This window comes from Cydia pomonella, chromosome 8 (assembly GCF_033807575.1).
Source record: "Cydia pomonella isolate Wapato2018A chromosome 8, ilCydPomo1, whole genome shotgun sequence".
NCBI classification, from domain to species: Eukaryota; Metazoa; Arthropoda; class Insecta; order Lepidoptera; family Tortricidae; genus Cydia; species Cydia pomonella.
Window position 1 is genome coordinate 19,680,247 of NC_084710.1, and position 15,947 is coordinate 19,696,193.

The following is a 15,947-nucleotide window of genomic DNA, read 5'->3' on the forward strand; positions in this document are numbered from 1 at the left end:
AAGAGCCCATGATTTAGGGCCTGTTTCACAATGTCTAAGTATTTGATAGCTAATTAACAGATAAATTAACTTCCAGGTGAGAGTTCCTGAGAAACTAAGCACTTCATCTACCAGTAAAGCTTATTTGAAGATTGTGAAACGCCAACGATAACTTTATTCGTCAGAGAAGTGGCAAGTAGCTTATTTAGGACTTTACTTGGACATTGTGAAACAGGCCCTTAGAATAGAAACAAAAAAAGTCAATCCGTATAAGTAATATAGCATGTAACTGTATAATTTCCAGTATTTACCAATTAAAACTTTATTGACGCTCTCAAGCGATGCGTAAGCATCGATTACTATTTCAAAAAAATATTTCAAAAGGAAACCAGCTAATTGTCGCTTTTACAATTTTATTCGTGTATGGCCCCGATGATTGGTGACTGTATGCTTTTTTGTGACAACCTAGAATTTTACATTCAAACACAATACATGTTTTTTTTTCTTCAGATATATGGACTTCATCATGTATCATCTGTCAAAAACTTAAATAAGCGTAGCATACTAATGGTGTCACAAACGCGCTACATGCCTCAATTAGCTATTGATCGTTTGTCTTTATCTGTCATTTTGACTTATGCACTTGTTAGAAAGGGTTAAACATACATATACTAATGAAGAATTGTAAAGAGGGTAAATAGGTACGTAGGTTTTAAAATGCCTACGACTCCATAATAATTTAATTAACAGGCATGAATATAGTATAACCTCTGAATCTGACATGATAGGGATGACTGAACGGGATTGTCTTAGGGAAATTTCAGTAGGAGAAGCAGAGAAAGCGCTATGATCGTTTGTCCTTTTCATAGCCTTACTTTTCCTTTCTGCCCACATCTAAAACAAATGTTGCTCGTATTTTGTTGCCCACCGTTTAGAGTGGGTAACAATGTACCCGACTCGAGGCTCGGCCGAGACTCGGCGGGAGGTCCATTCATATTGTAATAGCAGGTTATAAATTTAATATGGATTTGTTATTGATTTTTGTACCTACTACGAGTAATGGGTTTTTCGGAACGTATGTACGAAATATCATTTGATATTTACCACTAGCTTTTCGGTGAAGGAAACCATCGTGACGAAACCTGCATACATCTGCGAAGAAATTAAAAGTGTATATGATGTATGAGAGGAGCCCTATGCCCAGCAGTGGGACGTATACCTATAGGCTGTTTTTTTTTTGTTATTGATTTGATGATAAGCTGTCAACAGTGACATTAGGTACTTCAACCAGAATCATATTCATAACAAACCCAGATCAAATCGATAACCTGCTATTAAGCTTCCAAACCAAAATTAAAATAAGGAAGTTCATGCAGTGATTTCCTGATTCTATTTTGAAATAATTTGTTAAGTTTTTTACTTCACATTATAATTTTCTTATTAAATGAACATTAATCAAAACATTAACAAAATAAAATAAACTTTTAGTAATTAACAGTGTCTTGTTTTGCAAAACAACTTTATTTAGGTAATCGATAGGTCTTTTAATTAAAGTTAACAACGACTGTCTATCAATTACACAAAAACAAAATTCGTCAACATCTAACGGTAACAAACGAATCTAAATAAATGCCGTTTCGTTCCACGCTTAAGCATCATAAACATGGCTGCATTCTATTCGGTGCGCGTTCCGTTTCGCGCGCGTTCGCGCGTGCAATTGAATAATTTAGAACCCCGTTGCGAATGAATCGATTTTGTTATCAGTTAGGATGACATGCGGTTTTTCGTTTACGCATTTGTATTTGTAATAAAATATGCGTAAAAAAGTATGTAGGCAAGTACCTAAGTCATTTTTGAGTCTAAATGGAGGAAAATGCAGCAAGCAGTGGCCGACTATAGTCTTTATTTAATGTGATACTATGAGTCACATTCAGCCCGATTCGAACTTTAAGAAACGTCAAAAATTTGCTAAAGATACGATGTGTATCAGATATGTCAGTGCCAAGAGTGACGTTTCTTCAAAAAAAAAACGTCACTTTTGACACTGATATATCCGATCCATATCGAACCTTATTTTTTGACGGATCTTAAAGTTCGAATCAGGCCTTTTAACGTTTATGACTATTAAGTGTAAAATTCTGAGCGCAAGTTCTGTTGTCAAAATATATTTTTCTTTCGTTACCTAAAATAAACTTTCTTCGTAACTTTTATCAGAAAGTTAAATATCGCCAGGCGTGCGGAAAAGCACGACTAACGGAGAATATGACTGTATTTAAAAGACATTTACTACGGTAATACCACTGCAATATGGAAGTACTAATATACATTAAAATGTACCACAAAGAGTAGTAATATATTTCCGACATAGCAATAAATACTTAGGTTCAACTTGGGAACTAAGGAATAACTCTACCACTACGCACTACCATGTATAAATTATAAATTGAAATAGATGCTTCATACTAAAGAAAAAATAGCCATGCCCGAGGCCCAGTGGCCGAGGCCGAAAAGAACCGACATCTGCAGATTACGCAGTTAACACCCTGGACCTAGAGGTCACCCGGCAGAAGTACCTGAAGTATTTATCCTCCTATGTACTTTAGACCATAGATCCAGAATGTAAGCGTCATACGCCTGTCCATTAATCACGACATACTAAGTAAGGGGGGGAGGTCTGCAAAAAATCACCAATGATCACCATGGGAGGGAAGTCTATTTTTCTCAAATTGGTCTTAGTCTAAATGTGTAAAATAAACAAACATTTAGCGGTATTTATAGGTATAACAATTACACGTCATATTAGATTGTTCTGAAAATATCACCATGGGGGGAGGGAGGGGTCAAAACCTAGCCAAAAAGTATCTAGACCTGTGCTGGTGTTTCATTATATAATTGATTTTTACTTTAGGTACCTACTAATATATTTTACTAATAATAATAAGTAAGAAAATGTCTACTTTCAATTAATTAGTAATTACAATTAATAACGACAATCATTGTGTAATAATATGGTCACTGTCCAAGTTTGGTAATCATATTTAATATTTCTGATTATTAGGTATTGTCATGCAATTTACAATGAACTCACGTTGTGGTTCAGTTACATCATTAACGTAACACATTTAATCTAAATTAATGATGCACAAAACCTTCTAGCAAATACAAATATACATGAAAGTAGGTATGTTCATTTTCAATTCTGTTAACGCTACAACCCTTTGTGAGTCTTGGCCTCCTCCACAATCTTCCTCCAGTTGTCGCGGTGCTTTGCGACCTTTTTCCAGTTGGTAAACTTTCCCATCTTCCTGAGATCTTCTTCTAAACAATCTATCCAACGCTTCTTAGGCCTGCCGCCTTCCTTTCGGTCTTTTTTGTTGCGGCGTCCACCATGTCATTATTTTTTCTGCTGTCCGGTATCCTTTCAAGTATGTACAGTCAGTAAAACTGTTAGCTTAGCATTAGCACCATTGGATACAAAAAACTTTGTAGGGGTGTTGATACCTGAGATGCCTGGACGGCACCCAGTGCTAAGCTGGCAGGAGTGCTAAGCTCATAGATTTGCTGATTGTATATATGTATTTAACACTTAGTAAATAAAAATGTTTACCCTGCATAGCGAATACAATTAAATGTCTTGAAACACTCACCTGCAGAAAAAACGATCCAAAGGAAACCTATTCCTTTGGGGCGTTATTTTACACATCTCAGGTCACTAGGTGACTTCCCGAGGAGAACTGGACACCAAAGTTATTATTTAACTCCTCGTGCTAATACTTGTTGATACCCAAGCAAGGGAAATAATCAGAAACTGATACGCGAGCGTAGCGAGTGGTTCGAAAAGTGGAATCGTGAGTGCTGAGGATTTAAGGTACGAGGTAAACAAACTTTGCTACCGAATGGACACAAATGTTTTTACCACACCAACGCGAGGAAGATAGTAACTGTAAAACATTACAAATGAATTTTCAATGAACGATAAAGTAAAAGTCAATCCTACTAACCAACATGAGAAAACAGCTCAACATTTGAATCAAACAACTTTGCCACCCTTGTTGATAAAATGCAATTTACTCATCAGTTTTTGAACAATAGAGAGCCTTTACGAACTGCCCGCGTAGCCAACATGCGTATTGTTAATACTCCGTAGTTTAGCATAGTCATCTCTCTCTATCACTCTTACATGTTAGTGCGACAGTGTCAGTGGCGTTTCGTTCGCTATGGAGCGTTAACCTTTTGAACCTATCGTACGCGGCTCGTAATCGTGAACCTTGTCGGCACGCATAAAGGTTGATATTGGGCTGTAGCCGCGCGCGTTATATGACGGCACGTTGGCTACACTGAAAAAAATAGATAGCCGAACTGGTTGGAACTTTACTAAATAACTAAACTACGGTTATAAGAAAATAAACTTTGCATAAATTTACAAAGTTATTTTGTAGTGTATACCCAGTACTTGATAGCCAAACACGGTTTTGTAACATATAACACATAGTTCGCAAGTCCCAATTTTTGTGTAAACAGTAACCAAAATTTTGTTACAGTTATGCAAACATTTCTTTCAGTGTACGCGGGCTGATATGGTGAAAAATATCAAGTCAAATATTTTTTGCACGCTTAATTATGCAATATAATATATTAATGCAGGTGATTGTATGAGGTTAACAATGACTTACACATTTTATTTTAGTAGGTACAATAGCAATGGCATAATACTTATATCATCGGCACGATTTCAGACGTAAATAACACGGAATGAAATATTATCTTCAATAAGTAATAATTTTACATCCGTCACGAGACATAATTGTAAGGAAAACCTGTGGCATACCGCAGACATAAAATACTTAATACACAAACCTCGTATCTTAAACATACACTTCATGGGTACCTTATTCATTGGAATTAAGATTCAAAATGCCCTGACCTGCCCGTTTTGATACCGCGGTTTGCCGCGCGGAAGGCGATGACGTCACGACTTTCGCTTTTCACTGCCAAGGCGCGCGCGACCGATGACATGATCTTTGTAACGTTAAGTCACTTTTGGTGACAATATGAAATGTAGCTGCTGTCACTGTCACTGAGCTTTAGTGTGAAAGAGAAGGTTACAGGTAATTTGTAAAGGTTATAGCGTGAAACGAATGTGATTAACTCTTGATCTTAATTCAGTGGAGATATGAATGAATAAAATGCTGCTATTATCTCATGACAAGCAAGAAAATTGATTTAAGTTAGTACCTATGAAGACAGTAACTACAGCTATAATTAATGTTATATAATAAATGTTAATGGCTATAAGTTTCATTATAAAACAAAAAATATAATTTATGAATCTAAGTAATTGCATTGAAAAACGACACGATTTTCTCAGTCATGCATGACAACATCTAGTTTATACTCAAAACAATACTTACCTATTACATAATACACTTCATTTATTTTTATTGCCCGACAGTACAATCAACCATGGAAAATAACGTTATGTCGGCTCACAAAGAATACAGAATACATATACGAAAAATGTGTCAAAAATATGTGTACACTACCTTAATATATGGGCAATAAAGTCGTGTATACATATTTTCGGCACTTTTTTCGTATCAATATTTTCAGACGTGACCGACACCAGAGGGCCTACCACGAACCACGTTCGACGTGTTCCCTCTCTGTCACACTTACGTACGAATTTATAAGTGCGACAGAGAGGCAACACGTCGAACGTGGTTCGCGGTAGGCCCTCAGGTTGTTTTAATGGGGCCCGTTATAATATGTTTTAAATATTGTGTTCATAGTATTTTTGTACGTATATATGTAGGTAGCATCCTAATGTCTTTACAAACATGTAAAACAACTGCTTATGTCCGCAACTTTTTTTTTTTGGTTCGGTCCCTGCAAGTTGTCTAAGGATGGTACCATTATTTAAAACTAATGCTTTAATTAAGAAATTTAAAACAACATAAGTATGTCTCAACAGTATTATACCTACATAAATCGGATACTTCTCACGGCCCGATTCGAAGAATGATTAAGACACGTTTAAGATTTTGGAAAAATCTTTGAGAGATCGATAACTAAACGACATGTCAAAATTGTCGTTTATTTCAATTCCGCTGTGATCCCAATAGGATCTATCTACCATATTTCTAATGTCAAAGTGACATTGGTTGCCCGAATCGAGCTGCTTCTGTCAATTACACGACATACAAACGATATCAAAATAAGAACTTAGCTAAACCAGAACTTATCGTTATCGTATCTCATTCTTCGAATCGGGCCGTCATACTAATGTGCCCATTCTTCTTTCAAGTCTAGGACTCACTAATGAGCTGAATTTACAGTCAATGCGAGAAATTGCAAAAAAAAAACTCTTTTCGTGGTAAATTATTATTCCTCTATATGAGTCTTGCGTAATCCGTGCGTAAAGTAATGCAAGACTGGGTTCATAAAAAACTCATGCACTGGATAAACGAGAAAAACATGTTTAAGTAATTCGTAACATTATAAACATCGACAATGCAACTTTGTGTGGCTTTAACCTTTCGTAAATATAGTTCATGTCATCCATGATGACGCGCAGATTTGTCAAATCTAACCTTTAACAACATGATATTACGAATCAAGGCACGCGTCTTCGTGAATGACACGATCTGTGTTGGTGGTCAAAACTCGTGTCTTTTTCTACTATGTTAACATAAGAGGGACGGATAGTCTATCATGTGCTAGCCCGGCAGGAGAAATAATTCTCTACAAAAATGCAAAGGTAACATGCGCACGATCATAGACGTTGACTCCTCGACGGTTCAAGCTAACGGCAATAATAACGCTCTCTGACATTTCAAATGTAAAAAATAACCCTAAACGGCTCAACAATTAACGTCCGAGACTGTACTCCTGCAGAGATAAGATATGATATTATATACTAACAAATTACTATGAGTCATGTTACTTGATAAAAAAAATTGAAAATGAAAATATGCAAATCTCAAAAATTTACCGTTACTTTACTTTTTTTGTACAATCAACAATATGTACACGTAGTCACTAGGTCATGGTCTATGTAAACTCATGATTAAAAAATCTAAGAGAAAGACAACTGATAACCGAAGAGCTGGCGGCTTCCTCGCATAACATATCAGTATTGCGATACAACGAGTATTGTGCAATGCCTCAAGGGCCTATTTTAGAGTTAAGGTAGTTATAGTAAGTAGTAGTATATAATATCCTTTATGTATATTGTTAAAGACAATAAGTTTAATTTATTATCTTATAAAACCCCCAGCCGCGGCTGTCTGTTTGTTTGCGATAAACTGAAAGACTACTGAACTGATTTGCATGCGGTTTACACCTATCAATATAGTGATTTTTGAGGAAGATTTAAGTGTATTTGTTAAGTGTTGGCAAACAAGCATACGGCCCGCCTGATGGCAAGCAGTCACCGTAACCTATGGACGCCTGCAACTCCAGAGGTGTAACATGCGCGTTGCCGACCCTTTAAAAACATGTATAGATTCAAACCAAGATAAGTTAGCAGCGATTTTGATAGCCCAGACGGTGCACGGGTTATTTATTCACGTCATTTTAAACGTCAAACATCTATGTTTTTTTTTTAATTATGACGAATTATGAAATTATGACGTTTACTTGACACTTCTTGGACCACCTGGGCTATCAAAACCGCTGCCAACTTATCTTTGTGAACTATTACATTTTAACTATTACATTGTAATGTAACGTATGAAATTTATTAACATGTTTAAGTTAAAAAGCTGCAGGTCACTCTCTAAGGCGTTTTGTTATTTTTCAGTTATGGATGATCGTATGTCTGACGACATCATTGGCAGCGCCGTCACCACCTCAGTTGGGGCTGGACATCATTGACCTGGCCGCCATTAGCAGAATGTCTCCTAAACAGCTGGAAGCGCTGGCCGAAGGTCTGGCAGCGGAGGAAATTATGAGGTATTCACATATGAATAAAAATAACGATTTCATGTTGAGTAATATTGTCTTTTTTGAATAGTCAACCATTTTAGCTGATACTAAGGCTTCAACTAGTTCGAGTTTTTCTCCTAGCTAGTCTTCGAAAACATTACAGGCATAAAAAGCACAAACCTGTACAGTCAGCATCAATAATAGCGGATGAAATAATGCGCCAAAAGTATCTGACATCACAGATAACTTTTCCAAATATAGATTTTCTAAAATTCACGCTCAAAATCATATCTTTTAAAGCCTTAGTTGTTCCATATTAAAGACATCACTTTTTGTTAAGCTGTTACAGAATACTTATGAAGCGTTATTTGATCCGCAAGATATCTTCAAAGCATATCTTTTCTCTACAATGTAGAGTTACGAAAGCTGAGAAAGCTTACCATCAGGTAGATTACAAATGGCTTATATTTGTAGTCACGTATTTGACAAGATCATTCATAAACCATAGGAAAAACCAACAAACCATAATGATGAAAATGGTTTAACCTGAGCAATTCATTTTCTTGTTTTTGTTTTCGTGAATTACTTAAACGTTGCAACCCACGATTTTTGACCACCAGACACATACGGGGTGTTTTTGTGAAATTGCGAAAAAAATTGGTTGTTTTATAAATATTGGCTGATTGGCTGTGTGAGATTTTGTATGAGAGAGTAAATTTTTTTTCCTAGTTCAGGGTTGGTCTCATTGTAAAAGTTGCTCAGTATGACCTATATATTCACCCCCTAAATTATTGCAGGTGACTAAAAACACCGTATATAATAGCTAGCATTTTTGAACGTTTGTAAACAAGCATACAGCAAGTCTGATAATAAACTACTACTTAGAGTACCTAACAGTATAGTTTACAACTTATTGACACTTGCATCTCAATAAAAGAATAATGAGGACATTCCACATTCGTCAAAGGAAATTCCTCTAAACCACACTGTTTTTATGGTCATGGCCATTTGTGACCGAAACCGGCAAAACGTCCCACTTTGTCGCTTGCCATAAGGGCGAGATTTGCTTGTATCTTGATACGAATTACCTGTCAAGGCATCCTTATGGCAAGCGACAAAGTGGGACGCTTTGCTGGTTTCGGTCACATTTATTTTGGGTCTACGTATCCCTAAATACCTACGACCGGTTTGGCCTAGTGGGTAGTGACCCTGCCTACGAAGCTAATGGTCCCGGGTTCAAATCCTGGTAAGGGCATTTATTCGTGTGATGAGCATGGATATTTGTTCCTGAGTCATGGGTGTTTTCTATGTATTTATATATTATATATATCGTTGTCTAAGTACCTTCAACACAAGCCTTATTGAGCTTACTGTGGGACTTAGTCAATTTGTGTAATAATGTTCTATAATATTTATTTATTTTATTTTATTTATTTTTAAATAGATCTCGTTTTCTAGGACAAAGAGGTCATCAGCACAAGCGCTTAGTTCCGTCGTATCGAAAGCATCATCAGCGTCATCCCTAGGCAGCAAGATCGGACTCCTCGGTCAAGCATCATCAGGGGCATTGACTTTCATCGCCTCTGCTTCTAGCAAGTCAGGCCAACACGACGAACATCCTGGATATTCTTATGAACCGGTAATAGTAAATACTTATTTTTTTCACTAAGATCAGTTTTTTGATCAAAGCTCGGTTACCAGGTATAAATTTCGGTCAGAGGGAGGTTAGTGAAATATTGGACAAGAGGGAATTAAAGACCCGAGTTTGCAATATTCTTACCTCCGGATTTACACACAATGTTTTTCACCACACTCGCGACGAATAAAACTAAATTTTAATTGAAATAATTCTTAAATACGGTGACATTTTAAACATTCGTCCGCCATATTGTCATTGTTTGACAGGTTTGGCCTATCTGTCATTCAGCCACGATTGAAAATTGTATAAAAATATTTTAAACGGCTATAAAATTAATGAAATTAAATCTTTTAAACATAAACAAAATCATTAAATTAGAAACGTCAGTATTTTAAAAGACAACCTACATGGTTAGATCCCAAGGGAGTTATAGCTTTTTTTTCACAATCTATAACTCCCGAGGGAACAATATAGGCCTGTGTGCTTTAGTACACCTGCATGAAATAAGAACTTTTTCGAGCAAGTGTGATGAAAGGTTCTTAAAACGTTAAAGTTTTCGGTATACTGATTTTAAACCGAGCTTTGATTATGAGCCTGATTTATATAAATTCTTGATTGAAATAGATAAAACACTTATCGCAAATAACTACACCAGTTTGCGTTTGTATTATGTTATCAAGCAAGCTACAGTACTTATAGGAAATTATCGCAGAAGCACGATTATTTCCCACGATTTCTTTACAGGAAAGTTATGACATGCCATTTTTTTCACAGCAATGACTTGATAAATATTTGATTTGATTTCATTTAAAATTCTGTTCTTTTTTTAATGTTTATCGTATTGCTTTTATATATTTAGAAACTTGCATTTCAAATAACAGATATATATTCAGATACCTGGACAAAAGTGATAAATTACTGAACTTCACTGAACCCTTGGAGTCGGCTCCAGACCGATCATCTCATTTAAATTAGAAATTTGATTAAATGAAATAAAATATTGTATAGTTTCGAGAATTACTTAACTAGCTTAGTAATATTATATTTAAGTTTTTAATTAAAATTTAGCCACAAAAACGGATAAATATATATAATATATAAATTGGATAACGTCAGTTGTGGTCAAATATTTTCCCATTATTATGTAACATTGTTAGTGATTTACCATATCTGTAAATGAATAAATGCTATCAATTAAACAAAAACTCAAACATTATCTATGGCGAACTTTGTTTTTAATTGACGTTCACTAGACATTGAAATTAAAAATAGGTTATGACATTTAAAAAAAACGTTTTTGTAAGTTGGCAGCAATGCACTTAGTTTAAGAACTGGATTTATTTTGATTTTGTTAGGTTGGTTATAAATCGCAGTATCGTTTTAGACATTTTAAAGCACAAGTGCTGTTATAGGGAATAGACAATATTTCACTGGACTTAAAACCTGTTAGACAATATTTATCATTTAGCCCGGTCTACTGTCACACATTACGTTTTTGTTAGGTTAGGTTAGGTTCCTATATTAGTTCATGTAACGAAACGGCCAAGCCACATATTTTGACTAGGGTGTAGACTTGTAGAGTCTGTGAAGTTAGGGTTTGTAGAGTTAGAAGCTTGGCTCTACAAGAGATCTGATAACTTATTGACAGTGCGAGCCTTATCTTTTCGTCATGGCAACATTTTAAATGAAAATGTTTTTGGCGGTATAGACTTTTCTTCAAACCTATTATTTATTTTCTTAATTACCTAATATAAGAACATAAATAATAGGTGTGTAACCCTAGTTTATGAACAAGGTCCTCGCACTAAGAAAAGCCCATCGTTATTATTTTTTTCCTAATGTTTAAGATATATACTTGCAGTTTTGTTTATGGTACTAGCGAACATAGATGGCATATTTGAATTCACTCACACTTATGAAGGTATGATTTTTTTAAAGTAGTCTTGGTTAAGAACCGGACCTTCTTTGGCGCAGGTACCTTATTATAGATGAATAGTAGAAGAGTAGAAAAATATATATTATAAGCCCGCCAGCCATGAACACTTGGTGAATTTCAATAGATTTTAAACCAACACATATATCCGCAGCAAGAAAGCAAAGTCGACTTCTGGGGTCTCAAGAAGTCCATCCTCTACACTCTACTTCAAGCAGTCAAGGCCATCACAGGAGGGGTGACCATCTTGAAGGGCCAGCTGATCAAGGGTGGTGGCGCGCTGGCTTCGACTTTGGGCAAAGTCATATCGGTCAAGGGTGAAGCTGTCAGCAACTTTGGCAAGAAAATCGTGTCGTCAGCTGCATTGAGTCATAAGAAACCATGTAAGTGTTTTACAATAGGCCCAATACTTTGTTATAATACGATCGCTCACGCGGATTTGTGCGCTCAAAATTCACTGGGGAAGTGTGCCATTAAATAGAAAATAAAAAACTATTCATTATAAGTATAACCCATTTCACAAAACTACTATTCTGCCAAACTGCAGGACAGGTTGTTGGCAGAGGGACTTCCTTAAAACATAGATGGGTAGGCTTAGCTAAATGGCTAGTTACTTGTTAAGTACATCTTATACAGGCAACTTGCTTGCACTTATTGGTGCATGTGAAATGCAATGTGAGCCGTGTCAAGGTCGTCAATACTTACTTCAATGGCTCAGTGACCCAAACAGGATCTTGGCCTCCGACAGAAGAGAGCGCAACTGCCCTATTCTGTGCCATTTCACGCCAGATGGATATTCCGAGAGCCGACAGGTCTTTAAGAGCCTCGTCATCCCAGCGGTATATTTAGGGGTAAGGTCGTGTCATAACATCCTAACTGTAACAAATGGCTTAGTCAGAATCGGCCTTTATGTTTTAATTAACGTGAAACTAATTTTGAAGAATTTCTACGCGTAGGTTATTAGATAAGTATGTACAGTCATGCATCAATAGTAGCGGGTGAAACAAAGCGCCAGAAGTAACTACCACCCTAGAATACTTTAACTAAAAGAAATAAATTTCTACAATTCGCGATCAAAAATGTTTGTTACAGTCGAATTATCCTACATACTCGTATAGAGACAGCTTTTGTTATGCTGCTAGAGAATGGTAGTTTAAGCTGTTAGATACTTTTGACGGTATATTCCCATTTGATCCCACCGGGCACAGATGGGAATAGGGTGCATTTATATGAATCATTCCCATCTGTCCCCGCCTCATGTATGGCGACGGTCAGCGGGGACAGATGGGAATACACGCTTTTGACTCATAGTCTGATCTGCTACTTTTGATGTTAACTGTACTCGTAATTGCGAAAGTTCGTTGCTAATGTGACGACCGCCGGTCTGGCCTAGTGGGTAGCGACCCTGCCTATAAAGCCGCCATCGGCTCCCCTGGGTTCGAATCCCGGTAAGGGCATTTATTTGTGTGATGAGCACAGATATTTTGTTCTTAACTCATGCGTATTCAACACAAGCTTTCTTGAGCTTACTGTGGGGCTTAGTCAATTTGTGTAAGAATATTCAATATTTATTTATTATTATTAAAAAAAAACCGTAATGTCTCGTGAGATGCAGTAAAATTGTTTGTTTCTAGAGGTAACCATTTTATGATTGTGTTTTTATGAAGTTTTATGAAGTGCATTAGTTTAGGATTTAGGGAGCCCATTAAAATAATTTGACATCAGTTAGTACTTAATTAACTTTAAATTTGTATTTATTATATAACTTTACATACAATTTAACGATGTCACGTAAGCACATAGGAAAACCATAAATGTCCTTATTTGTAAATCAAAATGGTTGCAAAATTTATACTTAATCCTACATAGCAACGGTCAATGTTTTCCTTGCCTCTTAATAAAATTATGTTTCAAATAAATTATTATGCAGTTACCGGCTTATCCTGATTATGACTCTTATTGTGAGTTCATGCATTTTAATAGGAAATTAAATATACGGGGAAGTTATTTATTCGTATTATTTTTGACATCCGAAATTTTTTTGTACTATTGACACGTCGATAGAATATAATGTCACTCGTCACTCCACATTGCTAATAGCACAATCGGAATAGAACAAACCTCGAAATCTCATAGACATTCCTGGAATTTGGTATGTAGCTATTTAAATAAAAGGCCCCTTATTCATGTCCATACCATTTGACATTTGGAGACCTCGAGGAAAGGAGAGTAGGTGTAGACCAAGAAAAGCCATAACTGAGCAACGGGAGTAAAACTAAAATTTTGGAAAAATATTGGCTTTTTCATACGTTATAGCTGACCAGAGTCAACATTTTTGTCGCAATTTCGGGGCTGGTCCCCCAGTAAAAAAATCTCAGCATGACCTATACATATATTCAGTTATTCACCTCGCAAAATTTGGCTAAGGGTTAATAAAACAACCCGTATTCATATCAATCGTTTGAATTTCCAGCGCCGCCGGTATACGGCCCGCCGCCCGCGCACATTGACTACCCGCCGAGCGCATACGGCGCGCCGACAGCCCCCGCGCATTACTCGGCGCCGACCGCGCCGGCGCACTACGGAGCGCCGTCAGCGCCTACCGGCTTCGCTTCGCACAAATACCCCTCGCATTTAGACGGTATGTAAACATGGTTATTTTTTGAGCTCTTCTTTAATTTGAACAGACTTGGCTATGACAATCGTATAGCAGCATCGTAATCAACGCAGCTGTTAGTGTTTAGTGTGCAAGCTTAGCGTAGCCAGACTGCCCCATTTATGTAAAATCAGCCTCAGAGCTAGTTGACCCGCAAACAAATTTCTACGCAGGGGCGTCATTTATCTCTCTGTGTGTTTTTCTAACTGTACTAATTAAAGAGGGACGGGGAGTCTAACTCGTGGGCGAGATACTGTCGCGCCCTTCCTGTGCTAGGCCTATCGAAACCGCGCGTTATCATGTCGAGCGCAATACGTGACACTCAAAAATATCTGAACATTACTTTAACATGTTCGTAATAGAGGCTTTGTTCAGATGTGATCACCTTGGCCGCCCCGATATATCTGACGGCGATTGTATGAACTATTATGCAATAATAATATAATCACAGAGATGTATGTAATAGATCCGTACTCTAACAAATCAACATAACAAATCTCTGATAGTGCGGAAGTTCAATCTTTGAACTCAATTGAAGACCTACTTCTTATATATATTCCATTCCGAGATTTTGATTACATATATTTTGATTATATATATTTTAATTAAAACAATTAAATAAATGTGACCTTATGGACATGGAGTATAAGGACCCTTTAGGCACGGAACGCCACAAATGCTAGTCACGCGTCACAATATCATTCTGCAGATATTAGATATTTAGATAGGTTTTTAGTGGTCCGTACAAACATTGTTCACGGAGCACTTATTCAAATATTAATTTGGCAAAAAATAGGGTTTTAATTCAAAGCCTCCTTGACATAGAAATAGGGTTTCATATTATATAATATAATTAAGGTAATAAAAAATTCAAAAAGAAGATAATACGTGGTTTAGGTCCTATTACCCTGCGTTAATATTTTAAAATACGCCCAGACAATACATACTATGTTAATATGTAACAAATAATGTAATAATTAATAATTATTTCCTTCTAATGAAGGAAATAATTTTATGCAAGTGTTAGTGGAAATTTTAACATTATGGTACGCACTATATTACTTATCTGTAATGTAATTAGTCAACTTTATGTCAAATCACGTACATAAAATCGTAAAATTTCAATGAACAAAACATTACAAAAGTTTCTCTTACGCCCAAGTGGCAATAAAATTGCTGTATTAATAATGCTGCATTACCAAAAGTACAATAAATACATCTATCGTATACAATAACACGAGGGAACCGAAAGATTTTAACCACGCACTTTTTTGAGGCCGAAGAAGGAAAAAAAAAAATTCGCCAAAAAAAGTTTTTGCAAAGGTTACTTGTCACTTTTTGACATTTATTAATAAGGATATTTATTTTAGACTACGCTTCATAATGACATCATCGCCATCAAAAAGGCGTTTTGCACTAAGTTACAATAAGATCATGCTTTTTTTATTGGTATTAACTTTGAAACTAGGCGAAATCCAGAAAAGTCTATATGACATTTTAGTCTCTAAATGTGATCAGGAATACACTGTTAAAATCTTTTGGTTGCCTCATGTTACACTGCAATGTATACGGTTAAACTATGATACGTATCCATAAAGTTGGTATTAAGAAAATATATTAGCAAAGTAAGTTTTGGTGTATAAAGTTCTTTGGTGGATATTTTGTATACATACATTTAATATTCGTAGCCCACCATAGATATAAGAAGTAAGGAGATTTATAACGAAGCATAATTTCAACGAGTCTCGCTGTCTCCAACTGTCCCCCACCACATCATTAAAGGCGTGGCCAGACAACCAACTCACGCGCTGTGA

The 15,947-nt window shown here is 36.2% G+C and overlaps 1 protein-coding gene across 2 annotated transcripts in view; it reads left to right on the forward strand.

The window, feature by feature from the left end:
• The window catches only part of LOC133520794 (uncharacterized), a 49,237-nt gene that overhangs the window by 19,093 nt on the left and 14,197 nt on the right, over positions 1-15,947 (forward strand). For both annotated transcript variants that reach the window (XM_061855457.1, XM_061855458.1), the window contains exons 2-5: positions 7,781-7,932; positions 9,364-9,544; positions 11,632-11,860; positions 13,951-14,118. In XM_061855457.1, coding sequence (XP_061711441.1) covers positions 7,781-7,932; positions 9,364-9,544; positions 11,632-11,860; positions 13,951-14,118 — 730 coding nt within the window. The remainder of the gene's footprint in view (positions 1-7,780; positions 7,933-9,363; positions 9,545-11,631; positions 11,861-13,950; positions 14,119-15,947) is intronic.